The sequence below is a fragment of the Cucurbita pepo genome, chromosome LG12 (genome assembly GCF_002806865.2).
Source record: "Cucurbita pepo subsp. pepo cultivar mu-cu-16 chromosome LG12, ASM280686v2, whole genome shotgun sequence".
NCBI classification, from domain to species: domain Eukaryota; kingdom Viridiplantae; phylum Streptophyta; class Magnoliopsida; order Cucurbitales; family Cucurbitaceae; genus Cucurbita; species Cucurbita pepo.
Genome location: NC_036649.1, coordinates 8,131,792 through 8,155,291, shown reverse-complemented (window position 1 = coordinate 8,155,291; position 23,500 = coordinate 8,131,792). Strand labels below are relative to the sequence as shown.

At 37.1% G+C, this 23,500-nt stretch overlaps 5 protein-coding genes and 1 long non-coding RNA gene across 7 annotated transcripts in view; 3 read left to right on the top strand and 3 right to left on the bottom strand.

Annotated features, from left to right (window-relative positions):
* Positions 1 to 113, bottom strand: part of LOC111807541 (monothiol glutaredoxin-S11-like) — a gene marked incomplete in the record, with an annotated part of 5,829 nt that extends 5,716 nt beyond the window's left edge. Inside the window, 1 exon segment of the mRNA XM_023693304.1 lies at positions 19 to 113.
* Positions 114 to 1,302: 1,189 nt separating this feature from the next.
* LOC111807033 (OTU domain-containing protein 6B-like) lies at positions 1,303 to 5,337 on the top strand. Its single transcript, XM_023692601.1, has 3 exons — positions 1,303 to 1,490; positions 3,650 to 3,757; positions 4,266 to 5,337. The coding sequence occupies exons 2-3, from the start codon at positions 3,654 to 3,656 to the stop codon at positions 5,122 to 5,124; spliced, it is 963 nt and encodes a 320-aa protein (XP_023548369.1). The 5' UTR covers positions 1,303 to 1,490; positions 3,650 to 3,653; the 3' UTR covers positions 5,125 to 5,337.
* A 172-nt stretch (positions 5,338 to 5,509) lies between these two features.
* On the top strand, positions 5,510 to 7,879 carry LOC111807034 (monothiol glutaredoxin-S1-like). The gene has a single exon (XM_023692602.1). The coding sequence runs from the start codon at positions 7,324 to 7,326 to the stop codon at positions 7,636 to 7,638; it is 315 nt and encodes a 104-aa protein (XP_023548370.1). The 5' UTR covers positions 5,510 to 7,323; the 3' UTR covers positions 7,639 to 7,879.
* Positions 7,880 to 8,955: 1,076 nt separating this feature from the next.
* LOC111807035 lies at positions 8,956 to 10,375 on the bottom strand. Its single transcript, XR_002816900.1, has 2 exons — positions 10,283 to 10,375; positions 8,956 to 9,309 (listed from the first exon to the last, which is right to left on the bottom strand). It is a non-coding gene; the product is annotated as an uncharacterized LOC111807035 (long non-coding RNA).
* Positions 10,376 to 11,370: 995 nt separating this feature from the next.
* LOC111807636 (BTB/POZ domain-containing protein At1g03010-like) lies at positions 11,371 to 15,932 on the bottom strand. Of its 2 annotated transcripts, XM_023693439.1 has the most exons (5): positions 15,876 to 15,932; positions 15,468 to 15,683; positions 13,645 to 13,711; positions 12,113 to 13,312; positions 11,371 to 12,043 (listed from the first exon to the last, which is right to left on the bottom strand). In XM_023693439.1, the coding sequence occupies exons 1-5, from the start codon at positions 15,908 to 15,910 to the stop codon at positions 11,501 to 11,503; spliced, it is 2,061 nt and encodes a 686-aa protein (XP_023549207.1). In that variant the 5' UTR covers positions 15,911 to 15,932; the 3' UTR covers positions 11,371 to 11,500. The 2 variants fall into 2 exon arrangements, with proteins under 2 accessions (XP_023549207.1, XP_023549208.1); XM_023693440.1 differs by lacking the exons at positions 15,468 to 15,683; positions 15,876 to 15,932 and adding an exon at positions 13,787 to 13,865.
* A 5,610-nt stretch (positions 15,933 to 21,542) lies between these two features.
* On the top strand, positions 21,543 to 23,050 carry LOC111807635. Its single transcript, XM_023693438.1, has one exon. The coding sequence runs from the start codon at positions 21,719 to 21,721 to the stop codon at positions 22,904 to 22,906; it is 1,188 nt and encodes a 395-aa protein (XP_023549206.1). The 5' UTR covers positions 21,543 to 21,718; the 3' UTR covers positions 22,907 to 23,050.
* Positions 23,051 to 23,500: the final 450 nt, after the last annotated feature.

Sequence of the window (23,500 nt, the reverse complement as noted above, 5' to 3'; positions counted from 1 at the left end):
AAAAAAAAAATTGAAAAAAGAGGTTGAAATTGATTCCATCATTATGGAATTCAAGATTTGATCGAAGTATGATGCAAGCTTGAAAACGAAAAGTTGAAAAATCCCGTTGAAAATTGATTTCATGGATATGAAATGTATGTGTCGGGTATCAAATCTTTGTTTAAGAACAGCCATAAATAATTAATATATATTTCAAATAAATAATATTTTAAATTTTTTATTTTAATTGTCTTAATATCTCCTATTTCCTTTCTTTTCAATATAATTTTTATTAAAAAAACTTAAAACATTATAATAAATTCAATAATAATTCATAAACAAAAATATAATATAATATAATTTTTGCAGGTTCGAGATGGGACTAAGTGGAGATTGGAGCAGAAAGGGCAGAAATGGAGAAAATAAACCCATTTTAGGTCGTTTTTCTGCCAATTTGATATGACTGTTGGATGATTAAAGTCTCATGGCTAATTTAGGGAATGATCATGCGTTTATAATAAAAAAATATTATAGCTTGTGTTCAAAGTGGACAATATCATACAATTGTAGAGAATCGTGTTCGTCTAACATGGTACCAGAATCATGCCCTAAACTTAGTCATGTCAATAGAATCCTCAAATGTCGAACAAAAAACTCCAAAAGAAAAAGGAGTCGAGGCTCCTCGAAGGCATGGTAAAAAATGACTAAGACTCCAAAAGAAAAGGAGTCCCCCTTGACTAAGGGGAGGCCTGCTTTGTTTGAGGGGAGGTGTTGGATGACTAATTTAGGGAATGATCATGCGTTTATAATCCAATAATACTATCTTCAAGATCAGACCTTTTAGGGGAAGCCCAGAGCAAAGTCATGAGAGCTTATGCTCAAAGTGTATAATATCATACCATTGTGGAGAATCGTGTTGGTCTAACTTATTCTCTTGATAGATTAAATAAACATCTCTCAATTAAAATTTTATTTTAAAATAAATTTAGTAAAAGCTTTTATCAGGCGAGATTTATTAAATATATATTTAATTTATCCATTATAAAATACCATTCCTCTTTTAACTTATCTAAAATTTAGAACGGATTTGGGTTAAACCGACCAGAGAAACCCGGGAATTGAGCCGACAAAACAAAACCGAACTTCTGCAGTTGAGGTTGGATACATTAGCCGGTCGGTTCAAACCGAACCAATCAGTTAAGCGGGCGGTCGAACCCAAAACAAATGGAACCAGTATTCAAGAAGCAGTGGCATTTTCGTATTATTCTTGAACTTTAGGGTCTCATTTTAAGGTAAAGAGACTACTACAGTCATGCCCTAGCGTCTCTCAGTTCCGTTTCTTCTTCCACCCGCCCATTACATTGCAGCTTCATTTTTCCGTCTATTTTGGCCCTAGCTGTTGCTGCTCTGCTCTTCGTATTCAATTTCTGCGGGGAATTGGTTGATATTCAAAAAAGAACGCTTCGCGTGGGTCGTTTGTTAAGTTATTCTTGCAGAAGATATTTGCTGAGGTAAATTTTGTCATCTAAATCCAATTTTTTCATTTTGAATTACTCGCCTTCTCCCGAGTGAAATCTGAATTTCATTTTCATGTTTTTGTATTCTTCTTTTGGTTGGTTGTTAACCATGGAATTGGAACTGGAACTTTCCAAATTGAATTTCGCCTCTAATATTTGAAGTCGGTTCGGGATTGTGGTTTTTAGTTTTAGAGCATGTAAAAGAAAAGAACGAGAAGGCATTCTTTAGATCATGGTGCTACTGGTTTCATAAATTGATTGGTTGCTGTTTTAGTTAATTAGATTGTTGATTGGAGGATATAATGTACTCCTCGTATGAATTTGTGTGAACATATGGATGGATAGATAGATAGATGTCAATAAGTTGTCAAGGAACTTGTAGAATTTTAGCGTATCTTTAGATTTCATGAAACCTTATGGAAGACTAAAAACGTTGACGTTAGGATCCAGGAATCTTAGTTCCAAGTGTTCCATTATCTTCTTGTTCCAAACAATTTTCTTGGCTTCAAATATATGTTTCTATGGAAGTATCAGTGTGGTTATGAGATTCAATTATTGGGAGGATTGGTNAATATATGTTTCCAAGTATATGGAAGTATCAGTGTGGTTATGATCCAACAATTTTCTTGGCCTTCCTACGGTAGAATTTTGGCTTCAAATATATGTTTCCAAGTGTTCAAATATATGCTTCAAATATACGTTAGGATCCAGCAATAGTGATTCCTTTTGGCCTTCCTACGGTAGAGATTTATTAGTCTAATAATTCCCGCATTTCATGTTTCATTTACTTTGTTGGGGTGTCCCTCTCTTCTAGCTTGGGTTTTAGAACGCCCTGATGTGATATCCCACATTGGTTGGGGAGATGAACGAAACACATTTTATAAGTGTGTGGAAATCTTTCCTTAGTAGGTTTGTTTTAAAGCCGAGAGGGAAGGCCAAAGAGGACACTATCTGCGAGCGGTGAGCTTGGACCGTTATAAATGGTATCAGAACCAGACACCGGGTGATGTGCCACCGAGGAGGCCCTTCCCCGAAGGGAGGGGGGTAGACACGAGGCGATGTGCCAGTAAGGATGTTGGACACAGAAGGGGGGTGGATTTGGTGGTGTCCCAAATCGATTGGATAAAGGAACGAGTGTCAGCGAGGACGTTGGGCCCTGAAGGGGGGTGGATTGTGATATCCCACATTGGTTGGGGAGGAGAACAAAACATTTTTTATGGTGTGAAAACCTTTCCCTAGTAGACGCGTTTTAAAGCCTTGAGGGGAAGGTGTGAAAACCTTTCCCTAGTAGACGCGTTTTAAAGCCTTGAGGGGAAGGTGTGAAAACCTTTCCCTAGTAGACGCGTTTTAAAGCCTTGAGGGGAAGGTGTGAAAACCTTTCCCTAGTAGACGCGTTTTAAAGCCTTGAGGGGAAGGTGTGAAAACCTTTCCCTAGTAGACGCGTTTAAAGCCTTGAGGGAAAGCCCGAAAGGGAAAGCTCAAATAGGAAAATATCTGCTAACGGTGGGCTTGGGTCATTATACCTTATTTGATGTGATTTGGAGACACTTGAGCATTCGTCCTTGTTTTTCAGTCCAAGGATGCATTTCAGGCAAATACATGATTAACTAGCAGTAAGGGGCTATTTGACATAACAAGTTCAGCAGTCACCAAATAAATAAAACTAAGTAATAAATAAAACTAACTATTGTTACTAAAGGAATTCCTACACACAAAATTATTCAACTTCCCTGTAGGAACTAGGAAGTAGTAGTAGTAAACATCAAGCTCACAATATTTCAAAATTGAAACATTTTCTAATTCGTACTTCCTAATCTGCTTTGTCAAGGGAAATAAACATAACAACAAAGGAGCTGTCCATCAATTGTTAACTCTCAGTTAGCCCCGCTTCCCCCAAATTTTTAATTCATAATTGCATAATGAAACCATTTACAATTCAGTTCCCGACCCCACCACACCACGCCCACAAGGCCTCAATTTCCACATTTACAAGTAGCTTAAACGTTCAATTCTTCTTGTTAATTTGTGGTCAGAACGCACTTACTGGAGCTATATTTTTTAGACTAATCAGCTATTTAATAACTTGAGGAAGTTGAATTGAAGCTTTTGATGGGTGTTACATACTCTGTTCTTTTTTCGCTTTTATGTATCAGGAATATGGAAGTCACTCAGCCAATAGAGGACACATCATCTGAAACTGTCTCAGATACAGTAGCTCAAGAGAATCATGAGACTCGTGATGAAATGCTTTCAAGACATAGGTAAATAAAAATTTGACACTTCGTCTTGCATCTTGCTACTTGATATATAGTTCCAGCTTGATTTTCATAGTCTTCAAATGTTCATCAGAACTTTAGGATTGTAATCATCTGGGGCAATACGTTAAAAACATATCAAGATCCAGCCTCTATTGATTAACTTGATTTTTGTAAGTCTTAAAAAGCTCACTAGATCTTTACGCTCTTTAAGTCTACCAGGCAGCAGTTCAACTGCAATTGCTCAATTTATACATATTTTGCTATGTTCAATTGCCCCATAAAGGAAGCTTATAGGATAACATATAATTACTTCAGTATGAGCACGTGTCTAAGACATATTAATATGAAACAAAGGGCTTTATCATGATTGATGCCTCGGTACAATTGGTGATAAAGTTTACTTTTGCGTTTCAACTGCATGAGTATTGTTAACATTTTGTGTCTGTAGTGCTCATAGAATTTGTATTTATTGTTATTCATATTGTTGTGCAATTACTTCACCTGTATGCAGGAAAGAAATATCACAGTTACAGAACAAAGAAATCGAACTTAAAAAGGCAGCTGCTAGAGGTAGCAAAGCTGAACAAAAAATGAAGAAAAAGCAGGTGGAGGAAGAGATATCTCAACTTTCTGCAAAGCTAAAAAAGAAGCATACTGAAGAACTTGCGTCCTTGGGCTTCAGTGACAGTAATGGAAATGAAAAAAACAATATCGAGAATCTAGTGAAGGCCATTGCTGGAGTATCTACGACAGTTCAGTCCGATCTCTCGAAGCCAAGCAAAAGCACGAGACGGAGGGAGAAGAGGGCTCAACAAGAAGCAGAAAGAGACCGAAGAATTGAAGAGGAACAGAGCAACATTGTGAGTGATAGAATGATTGAGAATGAACAATTGGAAAAGAAGCTTGGACCTCTTGGTTTGACTGTTAACGAAATCAAGCCAGATGGGCATTGCCTATACAGAGCAGTCGAAAGCCAGCTAGCCCTCCTTTCAGGAGGTTCATCTCCATACAATTACCAAGAACTTCGTGAAATGGTAGCAGCTTACATGAGAGACCATTCAACTGATTACATGCCATTTTTCCTCTCAGACAACATTGTAGAAGGTAATTCCGATGTTCCGATGGCTGAAAGGTTCGAAAACTACTGCAAGGAAATCGAGTCAACAGCAGCATGGGGTGGGCAGCTGGAACTTGGTGCTTTAACCCATTGCCTTAAAAAACATATCATGATATTTTCAGGATGCTTCCCTGATGTGGAAATGGGGAAGGAATACAAGTCAGACGGCGTACTAAACTCAAGCATTAGGCTGTCATACCATAAGCATGCCTTCGGACTTGGAGAGCACTACAATTCTGTGGTTCCTGTATGACCAGATGAGGGTATATCATGAAGGGCCACTTTACTTTGGCATTTATTCTGCCATATCTTGAGCCTTGAGTCTGTACCCAAAGGACAAGAGGTGTGGTAAAATATATAATGTTCTTTTTGTTTCCTTTCATAGATATTTAGTCTTCCTCACATTTATTCTTCGATTAGCCGAATCAAGTTCTCCTGGTTATAACAACACTTTCATGGGCTGTTATCTGTTGTTTTTTTTTCTTATGCTACACAGGATTTTACTGGATTGAATGCAAATTTCCTCACTCATATGGAGTATATCTCAATTACCCAAAGAAATGGCTTTGAGTGATTAATGTTATAGTTTAAGAAGTTACTCTTGACAACCTGATTATCATTGATTCAAATCTCAAAACATACATGTTCTAGGCTCATTGTCTAGTTTTGATCTTATTTCATAAACACAACATCAATAAAAGCAATCAACCAATAGTTGAGCTTGAGCTTGCAAATATGAAAGATGTGGAACCTAAAACCCCTTGATGCAGAAAAGCTAAAGAAAAGGTACCTCATCTAAAAATTGAGAACAAGAAGATATGTTCCAACTGTTCACATCAAGCTCTTGGAATAAGAAAACACCAAGAACAATACCACTTGGCCAACAGAGAGAGAGAGAGAGAGAGAGAGAGAGAGAGGGGCTCTCTCTCATGCAAGAAGATTCTATGCCTTAATTGGGAATTTTTGTTATTCCTGATCTCATAAATTATCTTGACAGTTCCTGCTGAAAAGATTTGCAGACTATTTTCATTTGCCCTTTCAATGAAACAAGAGACAATTGAAGGATAAGTCATGTCATCTTAGCTAATGGGTAATTCCTCCCTTGGAATTCATTCCAATTTTCATTTGGGCTGACATGGAATTGTAATCAGAAAAACAAGGAACCTTTACAACCTTTTAACTCTCAAATCAAAACTTAAGAATCTTTATCTTGGCCTTGGCAAAATCTTAAATACATTCTCCTTTAGATCACAAATTTTGTATCAATTTTCATGTTTGTAACAATAGGTTTATAAAATTTTAACTAAACATCTAATCAATCTTTGAACTTAACAAATTGTGTCTAACAAATTTCTAGCATATTCAACCTATTTTCAAAATTATCAAATCTATTCAACTTAAAATTGAAATGATCAATCCAACAGATCATAGCTATTACATAGCTATTAGGTCACTTAACTTCTTTTTACATATAGACTCAAATTCTAAATTTGAATCATGTAGCCAACAAAAAGAGAGAAAAAAGAGTATCATAAAATTTTAATGTCATCTATTACCATGCTAAATCATCACTAGGACTAACTTTTTATATAAGTTTTTATAAATTTAATCACCAATTAAATTCGCAGCACATATGTTTTTATCAGAATATAGAAGCATTTACCGACAGGTGATGCAAAAGGCGAGAGCCAAGAAGATCATTTGGTGGGACCTTCATTTGGTCATCTCCTTCATGTACGGCTGCTAGGAAGATTACCTTTACCAAAGCATCTTTATTCTCCAAGATCTGGCTTTTTCCAGCCTTTCCCTGCATTGTTTTGTTTACAAATGGCTGCCAAATCTTGCACAGGAAAAAAGTAAAATCCAAAACTTCTTTAGAATTGGATAAGCCTCAACAAGCTCTTATCTCCAACTAAGAAGATACTCCAAAATATGTTAGGCCAAGCCAAGTTCAGCAATGTGAAAATGACAAGGAAATAGAGAGAAAAACAGAATAAAAAGTACAAAACAAAAACAAATATAATGAAATGTTAACAATAAATGCCAAATAAGAAGCCTTGACCTATTTAACAAATGGTAAATTCCAATATTCTTAATGGCTAAAACTAGAAGAAATGGCTCCAGAATTTCACCAATCTTTCACTCATTCCTCCAACTTTGATTTGTGCATTAAGTGTCTCTACATTTTTCCATGAGACTGCACCTTGTCATTATCAAATATCAAGTGTCATGAATGGTATTTTTAAAAATCTGCTTACACAGCTACCTGCAATACTAAAAGGAAAAACCGGGCAGAGATTCTGATATTCCAACTTGCAGAAATGAACAGACAACCCTATGACATGAAATTCCACCTCAGTATAAATAGAACAAAGTAGGAGCTTAACACTCATCAACAAAAAAAGAAAAACCAAGCTTCCTTCTTAACAGAAAGATCACATTTCCAAGAGCCATGGATATGAATGCAGTGAAAGGGTTGGTGGCCGAGAAGCCAGTAGTGATCTTCAGTAGAAGCCAATGCTCGATGAGCTATACAGTAAAGACACTCATATCAAGCTTTGGGGCTAATCCTACAGTGTATGAGCTTGATGAGATACCCAATGGGCATCAGATTGAGACACTGCTGCTTCAACTAGGATGCGAGCCATGTGTGCCTGTTGTGTTCATTGGGCAGAAGTTAATTGGTGGTGCTAGAGAGCTCATGAGCCTGCAGGTCAGGAACGAGCTTATGCCATTGCTCATGAGTGCCAGAGCTATATGGGTTTGAAACAAAAGCTGTAAATTCAGCACAAAACTCTTGAGAAATATGCTGATAATACACGTTTTCTCGTTTTTACTTCATTTCTTCTTCTTTTTCTCCTTTTTCTACTTTGTTGGTTGGTTTGGGGACTCTTGACTCTATTTTGACTTCCAAAGTTAAGAATTGATAGCACTTTTTACCCTCTTGTTCTTCATATAACACACACTGATCATGCTAAATAAAGAGGGGATCCCTATAGCATTTACAAGAGACACAATGAATCAAAATGGCTCGTGTTTTCTTTCTCCAATAAATGCTCTTCTGCACCTTTAGAAACGTAGCATGTAATAAAACATATTATGGAAGTAAAAGAAAAATGAGAGTGGAAATAAGCTTGGTTTCATATGACACTAGTGACTTTGGGAATAAGAACTACAACCACCCATGACAACTTGACAAGTACCTCAGCAATAAGAACTCCCTTCCTTCTCCCATTTAAGAGTTTTTAAAAGATCCCAGAACAGTCATCCCCACCTTTTAGCTCATATTTACACCTTTGTATCCCAAATTTGCTACAAAGGTGTAAATAGTTGCTAAGATCCCAAATTTCAGAGAAGTCTTGGAAATCTAGAAGGAAAGGAAGTAACAATATGGGATATTATGTCAAAGTTAATAACAGCAAGGAGACTAACATGAGGCTCTTTTTCTTTTTTTCTTTTTTGCTAAACCACTCAAAGGGAACAGACTAAACAGAGAAGGAAAAGGAGTAAGAATTTCCAACTTTAGTAAGAAAATGTGTTCTTACCCTAAAAGCACTACCAAACGCTAATGAAAACATTTTTCTTCTCAATCATTCAAGATTGCCTTGGATGACACTGAGCTCCATTGGATTAGTGGGAAGTATTTTCACAAGACAAAAAAACTTAAAGAGAAAAAAGAATGCCAAAGATGAAAGGGAGCAATGGATGAACAGTTGGGAGGAAGAAAGTAGAAACCAAATGAGGCTCTTCATGTGCTAACCCATTACAGAATTCTTATAGTTTTAGAAAAGTGAACGTGATGGTAGTATGCAATTTACACACAAAAGTTTTAGAAAAAACTACCATACATTCAAGTTCTCTCCAAAATGAAGATCAAAGTCCCTAGTTCTTTCCTACAAAACAACTAAATAGTTCCCTCCCTTACATCACACTCCTAATCACTGTCTTCCCCCATGTGTCCTATCACTACATTCTGTTATTAACAGAAATTACAGAGGAAAAGATCTACATGTTCTTCTTCTATGGCTGATATACACTTCATTCCCACCATGTTTGGATGGTCCATAAAACTTTCTTCAAACGATTGTCAAACACCCTGGAGGTTCATTATCGTTATCAGTTTCATATTCTTTAGTACAAGTTTACTTCAAGTTTAGTGAAAGTCACTATTTATTCTAATTTTTGTTGAGAGTTTCATTAAGAAATTACACAAACATGTCTTTCAATATCACTATGGAAACAGTTTCTTTCCTAGACATGCTTACTAGAAATATTGCTTTATTTTAAAATACTTGAATTCCTCCGCCAATTATTTACTGCTTCCCGAACAGTGGATTGTGCCCAGCGCATCTCCTCAGCAGAAAACTTGTGTTCAATAATTCCCAAAGGTCCAGGTTGCAAAACCCTTATGACAGTTTCCATCTCTTGCTCCAGTTGCCTATACAAAGGAAAGGAAAGCATTAGGGGATGTCCAGAAACAATTAGATAAGTTGTAAAGTTAAGGCTAGTGTGCACTTTCTAGACTAAGAGTTAAAAGCTACTCCACACTTGAATCAGTATTCACTTACTCGAAACAATTCTAAAAAGCTTCCTCATCATCTTAAAATATAGGTTAGATAGGAAACAAGAATTTTCAATAGGCTACTTCTTTAAAGCAAACATCTTACTGGGGTAACAAGGAACATATCCGCTAAACACTGAGTGCGACCTGTAGTTAGAACAGGGACTCGAGAAGAACCATAAAACACATCTAATATGTCATCAAAACTAAATACATTGAACATACTAAAATCATAGTTTCACATCAAAATTAAAAAATAAAAAAACAAGTTCATTTTGATCCTTATACTTTCTAAGATACAATTTTGATACTTGTACTTTCAATAAATCTTAAATTTAACCCCTATAAGATTTTGGAAACATATTGACACAGTGCATTGCATAAAATTATTACTATTATTATTCAATCAATTTCAATAAAATTTAAGTTTGAATGACTAAATTTAAGATTTATTCAAAAGTATCCGAACTCAAATTAAACATTTGAAAGTAAAAGCAACTAACATTGAACAAGTCTCAAAACTATCCAAACCAAAATGTTATTTAAACCGATAGATAAATCATATTATTGCAACAAAAGCCATCAACGATTTCTCAATCAAACTATTTAGCACCTCTAAGAAGTAAAAGAAGCCACCAAAACTCTAACAAAAGCTACCAAAATGAAGAAAAAAAAATGCAGAGACATCGACATAAAACTGTTGTAAACACTGAGATCACTTCAGTCTCCATGGCATCCTTACGACGAAGGTTGAAATAATCACTTCTTGTTCCTAAGATCTTACATTCACATAAAGTTTTCAGCAACCAACGATGATACGAATCGCTAGAAACCAGTTATGAGGGATTACCTGAAAAGGCCGGAGAAGGGGATGGATTTTCCCAGTCGAGAAAATGAATGAGGCATATCTGAGGACTGAGCTTCTTGTATTGTGTCGCGCGCGCGCTGAGAGGCAGCTTATATAATGCAACGGCGAACGACGTCGTTTGGATTTTGGTCATTATAAAAAGCAAATTAAAAACGAAATGGCTGAGGATCGAACCCGTGTAACATTTTACCATTTTTTTTAATGTTGTTTTTATTCAATTAATTATTTTTAATTTTTGAAATAAAAACAGAATTGTTAGCTAATAATCTCCTTTTTCTAATATTTAATACCAACTTTTAGAAACTATCACTTCATTTGGCTTTTACGAAGAAAATCAAAATAATTGATGGTATCCATAAAAAATTTAATTAATTAAAAAAAACAAATATATATATATATATATATATATACATACATGAGGAACATAAGTTCAAACACAATCACTTCCACATGAAACATAAGCCATGGGATGTCAATTGCTTTGTCCCTTCTGTCTTATTCTCATTATGACAAATATAAGATGATGTTATTATTATTAAACTATATATGGGTCTCTATTTTGTATCAAATTTAATGTAATTTTGTAATAATATTTTCATTTTGTATGGTATGTATTTGATATGATATTCATGGAGAGCTTAATCGTCAAATGATTCAATCTAACCTGGAACGCACTCGATTGTAAACTTTTGATCTAGTGGTTGTCTTGAGTCGGGACCTTTAACTTGTATGCAAAATTCAAAGTAGTACGTGAGTTTGGTTTAGAGTATTGTGAAACAATTCAATCCATAATCGCTTTGGACATGAGAGCATTGTGTAACAGTCCAAGCTACCGCTAATGGATATTATCCGCTTGGACCTGTTACGCTTTATCGTCAACCTCACGATTTTAAAACGCGTTTAATAGGGAGGGGTTTCTATACTCTCATAAGGAATACTTTGTGCCCTCTCGATGTGGGATCTCGTACATTGAGAGGATTTTTTCTGGTACGAGAGGACTAAGAAGGACACATAAACAGATCAATGCCTGCATTTGAGCATTGAGACTTACCCACCAAAAAAGGACGAGAAAAAAAAAAGCATCAAAGGAATTGGGATGAACAATAGCAACAGCCAGAATCAACACTCGGTAACTATCAACCTCACTGGATTATACTATACACACTCACTTTCACTGATCAAAGTTCATTAGATTCATCGTCATGAAATCGAATGTCGCCTTCTCTTTTGAAACGGGAACCGGTTTTCGGAACTGTTCTTCGTCCCGAATGGTTTGATGCTGTTCATCCTGAAAAGAACATTGAGCTTACACAACTTCTTGGTGAATGATTTGAATAGCTTGTTTGCAGGATGAGACTTTACAAGCTCCTGCTTCATAGAAACATGATCCTTCTCCAGGTCAGTCAGCCTCATTCTCATTCGAGCAACTTCGAGTTTCAGCTCACGGTTCTCTCTTCTAACCGATGCGTAATTGTCTCGTGGAGATATGGCTCCACTTCCAGCGCCACTGCTCGATCGTAGAGGAAATTGGCTGCCATTGGATGACCCGAAAAAGAACTGATTGTGGCTGCCATTCATTGCATTCCTCAACCTGATCTGCTCAAAGTAGAGCACTTGTACTGCCATCTGCACAGGTAGCCTTTCATTTTGTGCAGCATGGCTACATGCTTCTTGAGATAGCTTCTGACAGTCGATGGTTTTGCAAAGGCGGTAACGCTCGGAGTCTTTGATGTTCGGATGCACCTGTGAAGGATTATAAGAACATTATACTGCGAAATTGCAACAGAGGAGACAAGTGAGAGAGATGCTTACTTTGAGGTAGATATCTACAGCTCTGTACAAGACATCGCTTACCGCCCGAGCATGATCAGGCAGTAGTTCTGCTAATGCTATGAACTTCGATGGCATCAGGTTCGAGTCAAGTGCAACTTCTGCTAAATAATTATCCAATAGTTTAGAAACCTTGAGAATTGCGCTTTGTTTAGGCGAACCAGGATTGTCGAAATCACACATCGTTTCACTTTCATCTCTCAAGTGACAATCGTCGTCGTCGTCGTCCTCATCCAAGTTTAGAAAGATGGAGAAAATCCTCACTACTGAATCTGTATCATACATGCTGCTATGGCTGCTCCCACGAGTGATTGAAGGAATTAAAATGTCCTCAAGAATAGCTTGGTCCAATTGCAAGCCCATCCGTCGCTCCAAGTCCGACCTGCAAGAAGTCGAAGCCGAAGCAGTAATTGCTGTTTTCAACAAGCTCGAGAGAAAGACCATGGGAACCGGGCTCTTCCGAGACTGCGTCGGTAACAAGCTAACAATTGGCTCCACAATCACCCGCTGTTTCTTTTGCAGTTCCAAATTTAAGGAACTTCCCTTCACCAAATGATGGTCCCTGATAACAAGGCCTTGAAGAGAGTTATGAGCATAGTTTATCAAAATCTTGCTGATCATATCCTGTTTTAAACCCTTTGACTTCACGGCCGATAAAACCCGTTGGAAGATATCGAGATTGAGCAGGCTTAGTGACTTCCCCCACCAATCCGATGGCGTTTCGGGTTCAATGTTAAGAGCAGTTTTAGAGGGATAGTTATGATCTAACTTAAGTAAGCCAGAAGTCAGCTGCTCTTTGCAAGCATTGCTAGCAATGGCATTGATAAGTCTGCTTACCAGATTGATCTCTTCTGACAAAGGTAATAAACTTTCGCAACGGTGAAGAACAGATATCGAGTTCGATATGTTCGAAAATACCGTCTCCTTTAGGTATGTTTCAGTTCTGGTTTCCAAGTTTCTGTCTGCAAACTCTTCAGTCATCTCCAAGTAATGAGAAGCACAACGCAGCATGGCAACATTTGATAATGTAATCTCAACATTTATACCGTAACAGAACTTTGCAGTTAGCTCAAATGCCTCAGGCCCTCCAGGAATAGTAGAGAGGTTAACCCTGGAAGTTTTTGAATCTTTCGCTTCCAACAGTAATTTTCGAATCTTTCCGCTCCGCGAAACTAAAGGAAACTGCAAAATATCGACAATTGTAATGGTAAGAGCGGAGCTGCTCGTTCGATCACCCATTTCCTTCCACTTCTACAAGATTCGTTTTCGTTTTTCAAACAAAGCAAGAAAAACTATACACAGTTACAGTTGGTTCATAAGTTAATGCAATGTTCTAGGTGAATCTTTCTTGAAATTTCTATTATCTAAGCAACAAACCAGAACTAGAAGCATTATCAATCGTAATATCCCATATTGATGTTGGATTGCACTAGAAAAATCAGATCGAGTTAAGCTAGATGAATGTAAATCATAGAATTCGATTTCAAAAGATAACCGAACCCGATTTTCCTTACCTTATGAAGTGCAAAGCTTGAGCTTCCAACTTCGATCACGAGATCACTGGCGACATCAGAAATCGGCCTGCAATTTATCAACTGGTTAGAATGATAACAAAAAGAGAAGAATCATTCGAACGAATAAGCAAATCGAGCATACATGCTTGTTACTTGTTAGTGTTGGCAGGGACCTTGCAAGATTATCATCAGCCAAATAAAATTAAAAAGAAAACTTTCTGTTTGCATGAAAGAAGTGACAGGATTTTATCTACACCTCAAAATTATGGACAAGAACACTAGATTACATATTATCAAACAGAGTGGCCCATTCTGAAAAGGATGGATCTATTATTAAAGACGAAGGAAACTGATAAACAGTAAAAAGTTAAGATCTTGACTTATGGTTATCAAAATGGACCAACTTAGTATATAGAACATATCAACAGTATTCAAATGATTAGAGATAACCATTGGCCATAGGCGCATTATGGTTTAAGAGATCGATGAATATCATCTAATAGAATGTAAAGCCATAAAATATGTCATCCTGCGTCAAATGTTGTACAATTTCCGTCCTTTTGTGAGAAACAAGAGATAGAAAAACTCAAAATTAATTGATGATAAAGCAGCAAATGAAGACAGAAATCAGCCCCAAGCCTCGTGAACTTGTCCTGTGGGCTCAAGATGTTCAAGGTGGTCAACCTCAAAGGTATGGATTATTGTTATTTTCTACTGTTTAGTGTTTTCTTCCACACTTTTGAAGCTCTGTGAACCAGAGCTTAGCTTGATAGAAAAATTACAGTCTAGAGAATGAGATGTTTTATACCATTCCAGAAAAGCATGATCTCCTCAGAGGGTTAAAAGGGGGAAAACACGAAAGTTCAGCAAAAAAAAGAATGGGACCCAAGTTTTTTGTGAGACCCCACATCGATTGGGGAGGAGAACGAATCATTCTTTATAAGGGTGTAAACTTCTCCCTAGCAGAGGCGTTTTAAAAACCTTGAGGGAAAACATGAAAGTAAAAGCCCAAAGAGGACAATATCTGCTAGCGGTGAGCTTGGGCTGTTACGAATGGTATCAGAGCCAGACATTGGGCGGTGTGCTAGCGAGGAGGCTAAGCCCCGAAGGGGGGTGGACATGAGGCGGTGTATCAGTAAGGATAATGGGCCCCAAAGGGGAGTGGATTGGGGGGTCCCACGTCGATTGGAGGAGAAGGGAAGCCAGCGAGGACGCTGGTCCTGAAGGGGGGTGAATCGTGAGATCCCAACGAAGCATTCTTTATGAGGGTGTTAAAACATCTCCCTAGCATACACATTTTAAAAACCTCGAGGAGAAGCTCAAAAGGGTAAACACAAAAAAGGCAATATCTACTAGTGGTGGGTTTAGTCTGTTACACGTCCTAGAGCAAGATAGAGAATCCACCCTGCCACACATATCAAGACGTTTAATAGCTTATAATAAGCTTGTAAGAATGAAGTTCAGCAAAACGTGAAAAAGGAGTCCTCCAATTTTCACCTATCCTGCCATTGCTAACTTCCCAACTCAGATCACTCTACATTATTTCTAGCCACAGCATGCCATTAGTTTCACTCGGTCTGTCTCTTAGTGAAGGGAGCTGACAATCCAACTCTGTTATTTCCATGAAAACACATTCAAGCATTGATTTCCAAATCCCAACACTCCTAAAGATCACCACTATTTCAATTCCACAACAGAACACTCATCATTCCAGATTCTCAAACAGCCAAACACTCTCTCAAGCAATTCATCAAACACATAGCAGGCAATACAAAAAAACCCACTCAGAAAAACAGGAATCAAGAGTTAGTTCAAGAGATTACCACTCAGTCGCATGCCTTATGCTCGAACTCGACCGCAACGATCTCTTCCCAGACATACTCGTCTTCAACTCCGCAACAGTGACAACCCCCATTCTCAAAAACACAAAAAATTCAAACCCAACTAAGAAACCCGTCTCAGAAATCGAAACCCACTTCAAATTACACGAACAAAATCGATTGCGGGACATCGAACGCCCTGCATATCCTTCTCCTCCACTGCGAATCCAGAGCTTTGTGTGAGAAAAAAAACGGGGATGGAGTGAAGGGAAAGTTACATGAACTCATGCAAGATTGAAGGGGATGTGATGACTTCGGAAAGCATTAGTTTAATGAGTAGTTATAATGGTAAAGTCAAGATCGAGGAAAAGAAAAGGCAAAAACAGAGAAGTTAAACGAAATCGCCATTACATTTGCAACTTTTTCTTCATTTGTTTTATAAGCATGGCTTCGTTTTTGTTTGCTTGGAGAAACTGTAATCATGGCGATTGAAAGCCACCCACGAAAAAGTTACCTTTTAAAAACAATAATAAATTTTCTTTTAATTCCTTTCTATTTTTTAAAATAAATTTTAATAAAATATAAATAAAATAAAATCCAGATTTTTTAAATTTACCCGTTGTAGTTTTTGAAAGTTAGTTACAATCTTATTTTCAAAAAGATACTTTTTGGATTATTTTAATGTCTTTTTATGTACAATAATTTGTTTTTTAAAAATAAATTAAAATTATATTCGTTAATTCACTAATTTAATAATTTAGTGATTTATACACTTAATTCTTTAATTAAAATAAATAAATAAATTTGATTTTTATTGAATTTTTTAGTCTTTTGTAATTATATTCCATTCACACGTAAACCTTATTCTATTCAGGTCCTAACTTTAAAAAATAAATAAAAAAAAATATTTTTTATATTTCAAAATAATTCCTTTTAATTATTTTTATTTTGCATTTTTAAATTTCGTTTGTTTTAATATTGTATTTTTATTTTGGTTTATTTTAGTATAATGTTTTTAATTAAATAGCACAGTGATTAAAAATAGTTGACGAGGTGACCATAATCAACCTTGACTATGGTTTAGCATCGAGTTTCGACAGTCTGACTATCATTCAACCTACTTTTTTTTAGAGTTTATCCTTAAAATCGAATAAGGTTGTTTTTATTGAATTATTTATTTTGATTTACAAATTACAAATAATATCATGACATTATAGAATAAATCTAATAATTTCATAACCAATTTAAAATTTAATATATTTTTTAAAAAACATATATTTAAAGCCATCGAAAATTAGAAAAAATGGTTTAAATTTCATTTAATTCATTAATCTTTTTTATATTTTAATTTTAAAGGCTTTACAAAAAATTATATAATTTAAAAAATTGTGAAATTAAATATTTTAAAAATAATTAATTTGATTTTTGCCGAAGCTGAGTTAGGTTCGTCTGGGGGCAATAATGGTCTAAGATTGGGAGGATCAAGGGGCAATGATGGAATTATGTTGCATCATTGATGGCTTAGATCATTTCATTCTCTTTCTGCCAAGTGGCAGTTATTGATTGGTTCGGTTCGTTCTTTCTTTCCCATTTGACCATTTTAATATTTTGACTTAAATATCATTTACACCTCATCATATATTTTATTTTATTAAAAAAAACACGTGATTTTCTTTAATTAACTTTGTAAATAATAATTTATCCACCTTTTAAAAAAAATTAAATTAAATTAATTTTTAAAAAATAAATAAGAGTGATTTATTTTACTCTAAATTGTTGGAATTTATTTTTCGTTTGAAATAAATATGATCGATTTAAGTTGGTCAGACTGTGTAACGACTTATAGGGTTCGTATGGATTCGACACCTAATAGTTTTTGTAATAAAGTTTCTATGATTGAGTCACGGAAAATGAATGTGCATCTTGTTTATATTCTCCAAATCACTCAGTTAGTTCTCGTTGATCGTGCACTGAAAAATGAATTATGAATTTAGTCGATCTAAAATTTGAATTATGCATATTGAACTAAACCCGTGCACAAAAATGTTATTGATGCAACATACCCGTTTTCTAAAACGTTCGACTACAACCACGATTAATTGTTTCACCCGACAACATATCTATTAATTTATCGAGCTGTTTGTCACATTACGTCTAACTCGAAACCAAAGTTTTGTAACAAACACACCACGTGTGGTGTGCATGGGAACTAAATGGGGACATGATATAAATTCAGAAGAAAACAGTGTAAACCCTTCTATTTGTTGAATGTTAGGGTTCTGTCTGTTTGTCTCTATAATTTCAAAGAAAAAGGAAAACCCAACTGTGAATTTGTGGACCAAAATGCCCCTCGCGTCAAATAAAATTGTTTTATTCGGGTTAAAACGTATAAATTAGACGAGTAATTAAAACATAGTTTAGTAGATAGGATATCAATCATTATAAAATTAAAATATATTGATAATACAGTAGGTAATATCGTAAAGGATGTAAGAAAATGTCGGGATTATCACGTGTTGAATCATGACTCTAAATCTTGGTCAGAGTCTTGCTATAGCTCTGTCGTTTGTCGTGAAAATTCTTAATTGGAGTGTTCGGGTTTGGAGAATCCAAAGACGTCCAAAGATTGATTTATTTATTTATTTATTTTTTTTTTGTATGAAACAAAATATGACTAGGACCAGCAACTAGTTCGAAAATATGAAGGTCCAGTTGAAGTCCTTAAAAAGATCGGGTAGGACCAGCAACTAGTTCGAAAATATGAAGGTCCAGTTGAAGTCCTTAAAAAGATCGGGGCTACCTCCTAGTTGCGCTACCCACATGGATGAAAATCCACCCAGTAATTCATGTGAGCAACTTGAAGCCTTATCACTCTGACCCGGACGACGACCAGCGAAATGTAATCACAAGACCGAGCATCGATCTGAAACAAAGAGACAACAAAGAAATAGAGGAGATCCTAGCCAACAGGGTTAGGAAGATAGGAAGACCCGTACTGACAATTCGTGAATTCTTTGTCAAATAGAAGAATCTCCCTACGGAGGAAACCAGCTAGGAACGCGCCGAAGATCTGGACTCCGCCCCCACCCACATCGCCAGGTTCGAAAGTAATCGGTTGACAGGGACGTCAACCAATTAGGTGGGGGAGGATGTCACGAGGATTAAAATTACAATTATTTGGAATTATTTAATTATATATAAATGATTTTTTTTTTTTTTTTTTTTATGATCTAAACATTTAAATTGGTAACTCTAAACAAATATAATACATTTTGTCACTTCAAAATAATAATAAAATAAAATAAAATTGGTTGGATAATTAGTTTCAAACTTCAATTATTTGACTTTATTTTTAGATTAAAAAAATAGAATATTTGTCAAATATCATAAGTTAATTATTAATGTGTTACATAAATATTTTCCTTTTAAAAACACAACAATTTATTTATCCATACTTTTTTTTTAATTGGCTATTTAAAATTGATTATGGTATTTATTAATGCCATCAATTTTAGGCAAGTTAAATATAATAATTATAACTATTTTTTTAATAAAATATATTTTTAAAATACCCATCTCAGCCCAAGCCCATTTAGAGGAGTCCCATAAATCAGGCCCATCTATATTAAAGAAGGAGTATTGTGAAATTTTCTATCTTTGCCAGAGTAACGAACTTCAGTCGTTCACCTACGAACACAAGGTAAAAGACAAAGAGAAAGTCAAGACTCAACTCAAGATTCATTCAGAGCTTTGGTAACCACTCGTAGGTCCATGTTACGATCGATTGTTAACATTTTTCTTTGCTTCTTTTAAGTCGATGACATACTCGATGAGCATGCAGATTTCTTCAAGGAGCGTTACTGCATAAAGCCTTCAGGAAATTGTGATATCATATAAGAGATTCAAAAATACTCATCTCCGAACTGCTCGAAAAAAAATATATATATAGTTGATAAGAAAAGAAAATGTGATAGATAAGAAATTCAAAACTACTCTCGTTATCGATATTTCAATCTCCAACCTGCTCGAAAAAAACTAGTTGATAAGGATAGTTTAGAGATTCAAAACTATTTTCGTGATTATGTCTATTTTGATAATAAGTACTCGTGGATTTGCTTTTAGTTTCTCCAAAAAGTTTTATACCAATAAGATGTATTCCTTACTTATAAACCCATGATAAACTTCTTAATGGGTCGATGTGAAACTCCTCTCTCAATAATCCTCAACACCATCTGTTCTTCTTCGGGTGAAGGAAGATTATGATGGGGCTGAGCCATTTGGAAATTCAGTTTTGGCTATCAATTGTCAGGTTATCCTCGATAGTTTCTGGAAGTAGGTCCGTGAGAGCTCAGGTTGGTTAGAGAGGGAAACGAAACACTCCTTGTAAGGGTGTGGAAACCTCTTTCTAGTAAACGCGTAATGGGGAAGCCCTGAAGGGAAATACTAAAAACTTTGAGGGGAAGTTCAAAAGGGAAAGCCAAAAGGATAGTATCGGTTCCGTTGCAGAGCTCTGAAAAACGCGTTTTAAAATCGTGAGGCTGACGGTGATACGTAAGGAACCAAAACAGACAATATGTGCGAGGGTCAGACCATTTTCGACAGAATACTGAGCATCTTCTTGTCAGTAGACTCCTTGCCAAGACTATTTCTGTTGAATTCATCTGATATTTGGGATACTGACTAGCTGCATTTTCTTCGGGAATGCAGGCCGTTTTTTGAGAAGAGGTTAAAGGGCATGGCTATGGCTGTACCTTTGATAGCACGGTTTGAAACCATCCTTGCTGTAGCTCATGCTTCATATGAACCCAACAGAACAGGAAGAACAGGCTCTGCAATCTCCTATTTTCTACAAGTAACTAGGTCTAATCGATTCTCTCTATCCCTCTATGTGTTTTTGTGTGGCAGCGTATGACAGGTTATCCACATCCATCCAACAGACGACACCAAACATCGAACTACAATTTTGGGAAGGAAACAATGTTAACCCAAACCCACAGCTAGCACATATTATCATTTTTGGGCTTTCCATTTTAGACTTGTCTCTTAAGTAGAGGTTTCCATTCACTTATAAAAAATGATTCGTTCCTCACTCCAACTAATATCTCCTTGGGGTCTAGCAGGTACACCGCTTGTTGTCTGGCTATGATACTGTTTGTAACAAATTATTTCTTATAAGAGTGGGAAAACCTCACTTTACTATAGGCTGACGATGATATGTATCGGGTCAAAGCTGACAATATCTACTAAAAGATGGGCTTAAAGTGTTACCGAGAACAATTTTGCTGCTTATAAGGTGTGATGTCCCACATTGGTTGGGGAGGAGAACAAACCACCGCTTAAAAGGGTGTGGAAACCTTACCCTAGCAGACCAGTTTTAAAGACTTGAGTGGAAGCCTAGGGGAGGAGAACAAACCACCCTTTTAGCCCGGGAGGAGAACAAACTACCACTTAAAAGGGTGTGGAACCCTTCTCATAGCAAACGCAAGCCCAAAGAGGGGAAGCTCGAAAGGGAAAGCCCAAATGGTGTGGAAACCTTCTCCTAGCAAACGCAAGCCCAAAGAGGAGAAACTCGAAAAGGAAAGCCCAGGGAAAGCCCAAATGATGTGGAAACCTTCTCCTAGCAAACGCAAGCCCAAAGAGAGTAAGCTCGAAAGGGAAACCTTCTCCTAGCAAACGCAAGCCCAAAGAGAGTAAGCTCGAAAGGGAAAGCCCAAATGGTGTGGAAACCTTCTCCTAGCAAACGCAAGCCCAAAGAGAGGAAGCTCGAAAGGGAAAGCCTAAAGAAGACAATCTCTGCTAGCAGAGAGATGGATCTGGTTCGTTACACATGGGCTTTGGACCGGCCCTCTCTGCTAGCAGAGAGATGGATCTGGTTCGTTACACATGGGCTTTGGACCGGCCCTACAACTAACCCTGTATCTCTAGAGTATATTCAGAACCATCCAAACCAATAATTTAAAAAAAATTATAAAAAAAACAAGCTATTAAATTCAGTTATAAGTTTAAATTTTAAATTTAATTAATAATGATAATAATTTGAANTAAATAAATAAAATGAAGACAGATATTTTTGCATCCATCTTCTCGGATAAAGGAATGCAAGATAATGGAGCAAAGTTAGGACAAGTCGACATTGAAAACCCCAGAATTTGGAATTCAGAATTCAGGCGAAATTGAACAGATAATTGTTTTGTTCAACTGACCTGCTAATCGGAAGCCATCTCATCGTCCTCGTCATCTTCATCTTCATCCACATGTTACAGTTGCAGAACTTCCATGGCCTCCGCCTCAAATTCGACCTCTGCGCTCCTCTCCGCTCCTTTCGCTCCACAATCCCCTTCCCTATTCACAGAAATCATACTATTCACAGACTAATTACTGCCAAGTTCTCAGCCGAGCATCACAACTTCACCATCTCTTACCTCACAGATACTTGCGGATTGCTGCCGGAAACCGCCATTGTTGTGTCCGAGAAGGTCCAGCTTCACAACCGCGAAAAGCCGGACTCCGTTTTGGAGCTTCTCGAGAGCCATGGTTTCTCCAAATCGCAGATATCAAAGCTCGTCCGTAAACGCCCTTCACTTCTCCTCGCTAGCGTAAACCAAACTCTTCTCCCTAAACTGGAATTCTTCTACTCCATTGGCGCCTCGAGACTGGTTCTCGCTAGAGCCCTAACCTCCGACCCGACGGTTTTGACCCGAAGTTTGCAGAATCAGATTATTCCTTCTTACAGGTATCTGAAGAGCGTTTTGCTCTCGGACGCGAAAGTCGTCGCCGCGCTGAAACGAACGTCCTGGATTTTCCTCGAGGATCACACGAAGACTCTGATGCCGAACATCGACGTCTTGCGAGACGAAGGCGTGCCACAACCGTGCATCGCGTTGTTACTGACGCATTTCCCCGAGACTCTGATGCAAAAAACGGACAGTTTCGAAGAAACCGTAGCCGAAATCAAGGGAATGGGCTTCGATCCGAGCAAATCCACCTTCGTATTAGCGATACACGCCATTTCCGGCAAAGGAAACAGATCGATCTGGAACCGATGCTACGATGTGTACCGAAAATGGGGCTGGACGAAGGACGAGATTCTAATGGCGTTCAGAAAGCATCCGCACTGTATGATCTTATCGGAGGAGAAGATCTCGAAAGGAATGGAGTATTTCACGGAGACGATGGGGAAATCCGCGGGAACGATCGCGAAAACTCCAGTGGTTCTGTTCTTCAGCTTGGAGAAGAGGATCATCCCGAGGTGTTCTGTGCTCAGAGTTCTGTCGGCCAGAGGATTGGTGAAGAGAGATTTGAGCTTGACGACGGTTCTGTTGCCAGTGGAGAAGCGATTTCTGGAGACGTTCGTGATCAAATATCTTGAGGACGTTCCTGAGCTGATGGATCTGTATCAAGGGAATGCCAATCTTGATGAAGTTTTGGCTTCAAATTTTTAGGTACATTTCAAACACATAATGGATTTCATCTTTTTGGTGGATTTTTTTCTCAGTTCTCCATCTTCTGGTTCTCTCCCTCTCATGCTTTGTTCTTCTTGGTATTGCCTTTTTCTTTGAATTTTTCTAACACATTCTTGGTTATAATTAGAAAAGGTCATATATAGGTTTTTCTTTTAGGATATTATATCCAATTTAGTTGTGTAATATAGCCATAGACTTGTTATTGTGACATTACCCTGGCTTATCCAACCTCCTTAACCTGTCGCGATTTCAGCTTGTATGCCTCCTATTTGTGAGTGAGGTTAGAATGACCCTTTGAATATTATCCTAAAAAACGATGCTCTCGACATGACCCTCGACATGACCCGCTTGAAAAAAACGTTGTGCAAATGGCTTTAAATTGAGTATTCAACATTTGTTATCGTGACACTATGGTGATTGATCCAACCTCGGTACTGTATTGTGATATCGGCTTGCATGCCTACTCTTTGTGAGTGAGGGAAGGATTTTCCTTAAACATTATCCCCAAATATGATATTCTCGATGCGAGTTGCGACCCAGATCAGGTGAGACGAAAGAGAATTTGAGTCCTCA

Excerpts from the sequence above, each read along its gene's own strand:
- LOC111807033 (XM_023692601.1), top strand. The coding sequence starts at position 3,654 with ATGGAAGTCACTCAGCCAATAGAGGACACATCATCTGAAACTGTCTCA. Across the intron at positions 3,758-4,265 it reads GAAATGCTTTCAAGACATAG|GAAAGAAATATCACAGTTAC; the intron begins GTAAATAAAAAT and ends ACCTGTATGCAG.
- LOC111807034 (XM_023692602.1), top strand. The coding sequence starts at position 7,324 with ATGGATATGAATGCAGTGAAAGGGTTGGTGGCCGAGAAGCCAGTAGTG.
- LOC111807636 (XM_023693439.1), bottom strand. The coding sequence starts at position 15,910 with ATGCTTATAAAACAAATGAAGAAAAAGTTGCAAAT. Across the intron at positions 15,684-15,875 it reads ATGAAGAAAAAGTTGCAAAT|TGGAGGAGAAGGATATGCAG; the intron begins GTAATGGCGATT and ends CTGGATTCGCAG. Across the intron at positions 13,313-13,644 it reads CAAGCTTTGCACTTCATAAG|TTTCCTTTAGTTTCGCGGAG; the intron begins GTAAGGAAAATC and ends GATATTTTGCAG.
- LOC111807635 (XM_023693438.1), top strand. The coding sequence starts at position 21,719 with ATGTTACAGTTGCAGAACTTCCATGGCCTCCGCCTCAAATTCGACCTC.